The sequence below is a fragment of the Urocitellus parryii genome, chromosome 5 (genome assembly GCF_045843805.1).
Source record: "Urocitellus parryii isolate mUroPar1 chromosome 5, mUroPar1.hap1, whole genome shotgun sequence".
Lineage (NCBI taxonomy): Eukaryota > Metazoa > Chordata > Mammalia > Rodentia > Sciuridae > Urocitellus > Urocitellus parryii.
In genome coordinates, this window is record NC_135535.1 from 90,880,081 (window position 1) to 90,889,265 (window position 9,185).

Here is a 9,185-nt window from a genome sequence, read left to right on the forward strand (position 1 = left end):
CGCACATCTGTAGGAAAAAATGCCTATCAGATAGTGAACCCTTAATTATTTCGCTAATATTTTACAAGTAATCCACCTAACAATCTTACAGGCTAGGAACTAGTATTGTCCCCCTTTGATTTTTTATTTTTAATTTTATTTGAGACAGGGATTCAATTGCACAGGCTGACCTCAAACTTAGAATCCTCCTGCCTCAGCCTCCTGAATAGCAGGGATTACAAGTGTGCCCCCCCCACACACACCTTTTTTTATGGCTTTTCTCTTTAGGCTGAGAATTATTTTTTGTTTATGTTTATTTTTATGTTTTTATGTGGTGCTGGGGATCGAACCCAGTGCCTCATGCATGCTAGGCAACACTCCACCACTGAGCCGCAACTCCAGCCCTGTGTGCCCCTCTTTTACAAAATGAGACATCAGAAGTTATTAAAGATAGTAAATAAGCAAATCCGATTGTTGGCATTTCAATTTATTGCTAGTGGTATTTGAGGATTCACCATACCCAAGGTATTATTAGGTACTACAGAAACCTAAATGAGCAAAACTGTCCCAACTTCAAAAATGTCATTCAACAGGAAAGACTAAGCAAGCATTCAGATAACATGGTTCTATAGAACAGTTCACAGGATTTTTTTTTCTTCCTCTTTTTGTAATGAGGATAAACCCAGGGGCACCCTATCAATGGGCTACATTACAATCCCACTCCTTTTTGAGACACTAAGTTGCCCATGCTAGCCTCAAACTTGCAATCGTCTATCCTCAGACTGCTAAGGTGCTGGCATTACAGGTGAATACCACTGTTCCAAGCTCACAAGATTCTTTTAACAGAAATGATGTCACTAGTACCTCAGAAACACTTTAATAATGCAGGTGGTGGCACACACACATGTAATCCCAGCACTTAGGGAGACTGAGGCAGGAAGATTGCAGGTTTGAGGCCAACCTGGGAAACTTAACAAGATCTTGTCTCAAAATAAAAAGTAAACAGGGATGGAGATATAGCTCATGAAAGACCACTTAGCTAGCATGTGTGAAGCCCTAGGTTCGATTCCCACTACTTTAAAAGGAAAAGCCAAGTTTAAGGCCAGGAGAGCATTCATTGCAGAAATTTGATAGGCTATAAAGGGTTATGTCAAAATTTTTGAAGAAATTTATCAGAAACTATACATAAAAAGAAAAAAGCTTACCTGCTAAGTGAAAATACACAAACATGAGCAGATATATTTGGGTCATAAAAGATCACTATGGCTTCTTTCTCGTTCTTTATCAGCTCACTTGGGAGAAATGGCTACACAAACAGCCCTACGGAGATGTTGAGCCTTCTGCTCAAAAGCTACATAAGTGAGCCACCTTTGATGATACTTCCTGTCTCACTGCAGTGCTACCAATACCTTTGCTGCAACCTCATGAGAATAAGCCTTCAGGTTGCTAAATTATGGGGAAATTTGTTGCCCAGCATTAAACAATAGGTAAGGAATGAAATCTGTTCACATTAGACGTAAGGAAGTTTTCTGCTAGGAGCTACAGAAAAATCTACCTGGATTAAAAATCTAACTCCAATAGCAAGATGGATGAAGTGGGAAGCATTCTGTCCTCTCTCCCACACAAAAACAATGTCCTAAACATAGTAATACCTGTGTTTGGTAGCAACCTAGCCTACATACAGGACTTCCTAACTGACCCAACAAAATAGTCATTGTTTATTGTTTGGTTTTTTTTTTAAAGTTCCTTAGAACCTCTCCATATAAGTACAATATTGAAATCTGTGGGGGTTTTATTGTCCTTGTATCATTTTAACACTGCCAAATCTTACTTAACTGAAAGCAACAACATGTTACCAATGAAAACTAAGAAATATTAGAAGGGCTGGGGATGTGGCTCAAGCGGTAGCGTGCTCGCCTGGCATGCGTGCGGCCCAGGTTCGATCCTCAGCACCACATACCAACAAAGATGTTGTGTCCACCGAAAACTAAAAAATAAACTATTAAAAAAAAAAAAGAAATATTAGAAGCTCTTTTTCCTATGTTTCATCAAAATAAAAGAGGGTGCTGAGTGTAGTAGATACATAACTCTAATCCCACCTCCATGAGAGGCTGAAACAGGAGGATCACAAGTTTGAGGGAAGCCTGGGAAATTTAGCCAGACCCTGTCTCAACATAAAATTTAATTCAGCCAGGCACAGTGGTACACGCCTTTAATCCCAGCAGCAGGAAGGATGGGTTGGGGGGGCCCTAAGGCAGAAAGATTTCAAGTTCAAAGACAACCTCAGCAACTTAGTGAGGATTAAGCAGCTTAGGGAGACCCTGTCTCAAAATAAAAAGGGTTGGGGCTGGGGTTGTGGCTCAAGCAGTAGCGCGCTCGCCTGGGATGCGTGTGGCCCGGGTTCGATCCTCAGCACCACATACAAACAAAGATGTTATGTCCACCGAAAAAACTAAAAAATAAATATTAAAATTCTCTCTCTCTCTCTAAAAAAAAAATAAAAAATAAAAATAAATAAATAAAAAGGGTTGGGGATGTGGCTCAGTGGTTAAGCACCCCTGGTTTCCATCCCTAGTACCAAATAAATCATAATAATTTTTTAAGGGACAGGGGACACGGGTGCTGGATATATACCACAGTGGTAGAGTACTTGTCTGGCATGTGCTAGACCCTGAGTTCAATCCCCAGTACTGGGGTGAGGTGGGGGGGATCTGGACAGACTGCTAACAGCTGCAATTTAATTAAAATGGGTAGCTAGTCAGGCAGTAGCACACGCCTATAATCCCAGGGACTCCAGAAGCTGAGGCAGAAAGATCAAGAGTTCAAAGCCAGCCTCAGCAATGGCAAGACACTGAGCAACTAAGGTGAGACCCTGTCTCTAAGTAAAATTTCAAAAAAATAAACAGGGCTGGGGATTTGGCTCAGTGGTTGAGCGCATGAGTTCAATCCCCAATACCAAAAAGAAAGGGGCAAGGGGTAGCTAGTGAAAGGGAGTTGTAGCATCAAGTAGGAACAATATATTACTTTACGCAAAGTATTTTATTGACTCAATTATACAGATCCTTAGTAAATCTTTTTTTTTTTTTTTTTTTTTTTTGCAGAGGGGAGGGTGGTGGTGCTGGGGATTGAACCTGGGGCCTTATGCATGCAAGGTAAGCACTCTACCACCTGAACTATACCCTCAGTCCTCCTCAGTAAATCTTGACAACCTCAACATGCAATGTTCCAGTTCAGATGTTTAGTCTTCCTAATCATCTTACTGGGATACTGGACTATATAAACAAATTTTCCTAATGTCCAAGCAAGCTATATCTCAAAATTTGCAACCTGTAGGGCTAGGAGTTCCAAACTCTTACCCATAAAATGATAAAGGCCTATGTTCTTTGCTGACCGTTAATTCTATACTAAATATACCCGTTCTTATTAATTCCCAATGCTTATGTATGCATCTTCCACTTTACATCTGGATTACTCAGAAAGACTGATAATTGAAAGTTATCTTAAGTTTTTTTTTGTTTTGTTTTGTAGTATTAGTGATTAAACGCAGGGGTGCTATGCCTCTAACTACATCCCCAGCCCTTTTTATTTGTTTGAGACAGGTGTCACTAAGCTGCCCAAGCAGGCCTAGAACTTATGATCCTCCTGCTCAGCCTTCTGAGTCACCAGGATTACAGTCATGTACCACCAGGCCAGGCCAATTTAGCTTTTTCAAAGTAAGTCATGGCTTATACTGGAGGAAGAAAAAACAACCACCACCACAAAAGATAGGCTGTTGTCAAATTAACCATATAGATAAGAAGCTAAGAGCAGTACTTTCATAAATCTAATTCAACAGCAAGTACTATAATAAGTTCACAGGTATTTTATGTTTAAAATTCTATTTTAAAAAGTTAATTTACTACTTGAAACTGAGACCATGTCTCCTGTTTTCTCATCTTCCCCCACCTAACCCCCAAGTACTGGGGATTGAACCCAGGAGCTCTCTACCACTGAGCTACATATCTACAGACCTTGTTATTTTTTCAGACAAGGTCTAAGTTGCCCAGGCTGACCTCAAACTTGCAATCTTTCTGCCTCAGCCTCCCTAGCAGCTGAGATTACAGGCATACACCACCATGCCCTGCTTTGACATTATCTTTTTAGTATCAATACATATTCAGTACAAGTGTGGCATTTAATTACTATTTGGATGATTCACTCAACAAATGTTTCCTAAATTGATTTTTTCCCCTAAATGTTTTTTTTTTTTGAGAGAGAGAGAGAGAGAGAGAATTTTTAATATTTATTTTTTAGTTTTCAGTGGACACAACATCTTTATTTTATTTTTATGTGGTGCTGAGGATCGAACCCAGCGCCTCGCGCATGCCAGGCAAGCGTGCTACCGCTGGAGCCACATCCCCAGCCCCTACCCTAAATGTTTTTATATAACAGATATTAGAAAAAGGAAATGATGTATTAAAAATAATTTTTTCAAAGTTAACTTAGTATCATAAGTTATCTTAGTTAACTTTTTTAAAAGTACCTAAAGTTTAGATTCAAAGTAAAAGAAAAGCTAAGTTTTAGTGGGGTCACACAGCTAAATATACCCCCTGAAGAAAATTCTATTATCTGCATTACATAAGTAATATTGTATATCAACTTTAGATTTTCAATCCAAAATAAACACGTTTGTAAATTTATCACTGGCTTTAAATAACTTTCCTCTAGGAAAAATAGTCAATATTTTTTATATCAAGTGTCATTTAATCATTTTATAAATTAGTCACTTTTCATTACTCAATACTTTCAATACATGTTTGTAAATGACATCTCAGGTCACAAACTCTAGTCTTGATTTTAATTCTCTTAAATAAACCAGCACACCTGTAGTCTGTCACTTGGTAGGCTGAAGGAGGAAGGAAGATTGCAAGTTCAAAGCCAACCTTAGCAAATAAGTCAGACCATCAGCAACTTAGCAATACTCTGCCTCAAAATTAAAAAGTAAAAAGGGCTGGAGGGTGTAGCTCACTAGTAAAGTGACCCCTCTGTTCAATTCCCAGTACCAATAAATAATAAAAATTAAAAGCACCAACAAAAATATTTAACAAATTTCAACAGCCTAAAGCACATCAGATAAAAAAGTATAATATAATTTCAAAACAACAGAAAAACAGAATAGATATTCCAATATAAACAAAGTTCTAATGAAAATAGAATTGCTGTCACAGGAGTGCTCCAATATTTTAAAAGTACTTTAATACTACTATATTCTTCCACCAATTACAAAAGATTACCATGAAATCAACCTATGATATCCACATAGAGTTGTGTGATCTGAAGTATAGTTTGTAAGAATTACGAATCCTTCCCAAATTTAAATAACTCTGAAAACAAAAAAACTTTTAAAATTAACAAGGTTATTTCAGAATATAAAGACCACACAGTCCAGTTTCACTAGATAGGTTTTTCTCATACAAGTGAAAATCTACCAGCATGAAGTAATAAAACTATAATATTTTGCAGTCTCTAGTATTTAAGCATTAAAGTAAATTATGTTTGGTTATCAAGTTTTAATCCTTTTTTAGACTTGGAACACCAATTTTACTCCTTACTCTGAGATAAGGTATAAAATCAGATATTCAAATAAATATCTACTAAATATCAAGTGAAACCAAAATTTCACTTGACCAATATATATAATTCATTGTCTCCTGAAGTGACATAATAGGTAGATGTTAATTAAAACAAAACTGAAACATACCACTTGTTATTTAAGGTGATTTATTATAACTCTCCTGAAGTGGAGACACTGAACTTGAGAACCTTTGTTCAGATTCAGCTCTATCATTTCCATGCCATACACACAAACTGCTTCTTCATCTGTTAAATGGAAGTCAAAATATTACCTATCTTGCACTATAGTTTTGAAGAAGAGGTGGAGACATTTAAACTGCAGTGCAAGGCAAACATCTGTCACATTATCTATTCTAGGTAAACAGGAAAACTACCATTGGATGCTGATAGCATAAAGTCAACTTTCAAATGTGTAGTGCTATCAATGAAAAATATAAATAGTAAAATGATAAATAGCACATGCTTCATTCTGGAATTCACAGCAATTTTTAATTTTCTGATGTTCTCCTTCCTGTCTATCTCTGTGCCTATACAGTTCAAACCCTTTCTTAAGGTTTAAACCACTTATTTTATTCTATATAAAGGTATCTTGTTAACTAAGTACTAAAGTAAATATCAAAAATAATTTAATATTAGATTTTCAAAATATTCCAATACTTGAAGTCCTTGGAGCATTAACTATACGGAGTTCATTTTTATCAGTTAACAATCAGAATTCCTAAAACTTCAAAATTAAACTTTTAAATTAAAATCACTATCAACTTTTTAAAATTCTATTGCTCATTAAAACATTAGCAGATAGTCAAAATAAATGCTAACATACTTTAGAAGCAGAATATGCATGATTTCATTCTTCTTTTTAAAATACATTAAAAACCCACTACTTAAAATATTAAGTATTCCAAAGAGATAATAACGGAAGCACATACTATTAGAACAATTTCTTAAATATCCTGGGGGAGGAAAATGGGGGATGCTTTTTTGTCAATTTCCAGTTACTTCTAACGAGCTTTAGAAAAATACTAATTGGAGACCTCATCAACACACGACTTTAAATATTATCAATTAAACCATGACTCTCATGGTGAAATACTACCATGTAATAAAGATTTTAAGCTACATACTGTTTTACCTTCATGAATACATTTTGTTACCACTTCAACTCTCTTTGATTGAGCGAAGTTATTTTAAAAGGCTATTAATTCACTATTCTTTTCCACAATGATTTTTGTGTTTTCAACTTTCTCCCAGATTTGATCAGAAAACAAATAGGACAGATTAAAATCTCGTTGGAGACCGCATTACTGAGTACAAATATGGAATTTTGGTGGTAATGATTAAATATAAAACAATTGTCTTTTTTTTTTTTTTTAAGTAGAAAAAAGTGATAGTTGGGGTCTCCTCCCTGGACAAGGAAGTTCTGTTAAATCCAAGCGAGACCAGCCATATTGGAAAACACTTGTCAATTATAGTTCTGACAAGTGTTCACGAACACGGTTGGATGAAGCTAACCTTGTGTACCGAGGTGTACATCAAGGCCCTCTCCTGCTCCGCCAGAGGGTCTGGGCCTGTTTGGGGATTGTCTCCGAAGTTAGAGCAGTCCTTAGGTCCGAAAGGAGTGCGGAGCCGAGGGGAAAGAGGGCGGGGAAAGGAGAGTTGGGGGGGAACGGTTTGAGAGTTGGAAGCCGCTATCCGAGAGGGGCGCGGCGGCGGCCAGGGATTTCCGAGTTGAGAGCCTGGGGGAGGGGCCGAGAATTCGGGGAGCTGGGGAGATCACGGCAAAAAGTCCCCTTGGTCCCTGTGAGGGGTCCGGGAGTTCGAGAAGAGGAAGGGAATGGGGAAACGCTTCGGTGCACTGACCTGTCTTCCGAGTCCATGCGGCTCAGAGGTTCCCCGTCCGACGACATCTCCAGGCTGCCTCGCCGGCCCCCGGAGGTCGCGCTGCTTCCGCCTCCCCCGGTCCCGTAGCCTTCGTCGCCGCCGCTAGAGACGACGCTACTACTACTGCTGCCGCCCCCGCCGCCGCCCTGGCTGCCCCGCGGTCCCTTGGGCTCCTCCAGGCCCTCCTTGCCGTCCCCATCCCCGCTGCTGCTGCTGGCGGCGCCGGGGCTCAGCGAGCGCGTCTCGTCGCTGCTACTCGCGCCGCTGCTGCCCACCAGGCTCTCGGCGCTACTCTCCTCCTCACCCCCGCCGCTGCTGCTGCTCTCGTCCTCTTCCTCCTCCTCGTCTTCCTCCTCGTCCTCGTCCTCCCCGGCCTGGCTGGCGCTCTCAGGGCTCGGCTCCGACATCGTCTCCGCCTCGCCGCCCCCCACTCCGCCGCCTCCTCCGCCGCCCCCACCGCTGCCGCCGTTTAGCAGCAGCGCCGCCACAGCCTCGGCCTCCGCCTCCTCTTCCTCCTCCTCCTCTTCCTCCTCCTCCTCGGGGGGCTCAGTCCGGCCCCGCGCCGCTGGGCCAGGGCTGCCGGGGGGCAGAGGGCTCAGGCGGGAGAGCTCCTCCAGGTCGGCCATGTCGGTGATAGCGGCGGCCATGGCGGCGCCAGCTCCTCCTCCTCCTCCTCCCCGCCGCCACCGCCTCCCTCTCTCGACTCTCGCTCCCTCGCCCCCTCCCAAACGCCCAAAACTCCGCGGCCGCCGCTGCAGAGCAGGAGGAGGGCCCGCGAGCTGCGTCAGCCTGCACACGCGCTACGGAGCCCGCGCGGGGACAGGCGCGCGACTGCGCGCACTCACGCGGAGAAGGCTGCGCGCCTGCGCGGCGGCACTAGAGGGCACCTCCCCTGCGGCGAGTTCTGCTCCCGAACCCCCGCCGGGCCCCACAGAGTGCTCAAGAGTTTCCTCGCGGCCTTCCCACGCCCTTCCAGCCCTCGCGGCCGAAAGCTGGCTGGGGATTTTAACCGCCCTCCGAGTTCTCACGATTAAGTCATTCATTCAGGGGGTGTTTGGGGAGTGTCGCCTAGATGCAGGCGCAGAGCCAGCAATCGAACAAGTGCCTGGCCTTCTGAAAGCTTACATTCTACGAGGAAAGGCAATTAAAATGAACAAAATAAGAATTACGATGCAAAATATTAAGTCCACGTGTGCAACAGAGTGCCACAGGTTTTAATCTAATGTGTATCCCAAGGGATGGAGAGATCACAAACTGGAAGCCAACATCCTTGGTTCAAGGTCTTGAAGTTTTTCAGTTTATGAGCCCATTAAAACAGTTTTGTAAAGTTTAAAGTGACATCTGCATTCTTTCCCAATTTGTTAATTGCATCTATCTGTAACAGGGATTGAATCCAGAGTCGCTTAACCATTGAGCCACATCCCCAGCTCTTTTTATTTTTTATTTTGAGACCGTGCCTGGCTAAAGTGCTGAGTTCCAGAGCTAAATTGCTGAAGCTGGCTTTGAACTTGGGATCCTCCTACCTCAGCCTCCCCAGCCTCTGGAATTACAAGTGTGGGCCACTATGCTCCGCTGTCTCATTTTTAAAAATGTACGGAGGGAATTAATTTCCACCAATATCCACTTATTAAAATACAACCCTTGGGCTGGGGTTGGAGCTCAGTGGTACAGTGCTTGCCTCCTACGTGTGAGGCCCTGGGTTCGATCCTCAG

The 9,185-nt window shown here is 42.0% G+C and overlaps 1 protein-coding gene across 9 annotated transcripts in view; it reads right to left on the reverse strand.

Annotated features, from left to right (window-relative positions):
• Aebp2 (AE binding protein 2) overlaps window positions 1-8,199 on the reverse strand; it is a 219,602-nt gene extending 211,403 nt beyond the window's left edge. For 4 of the 9 annotated variants that reach the window (XR_013343636.1, XR_013343635.1, XM_077798880.1 and 1 more), the window contains exon 1: window positions 7,453-8,199. Coding sequence is in view for 7 of the 9 variants with exons in the window: in XM_077798880.1 (XP_077655006.1) it covers window positions 7,453-8,120 (668 nt within the window). In the remaining 2 variants the exon portion in view is untranslated. The remainder of the gene's footprint in view (window positions 1-7,452) is intronic. The other 5 variants (XM_077798881.1, XM_026391937.2, XM_077798882.1 and 2 more) reach the window with 2 other exon arrangements.
• Window positions 8,200-9,185: the final 986 nt, after the last annotated feature.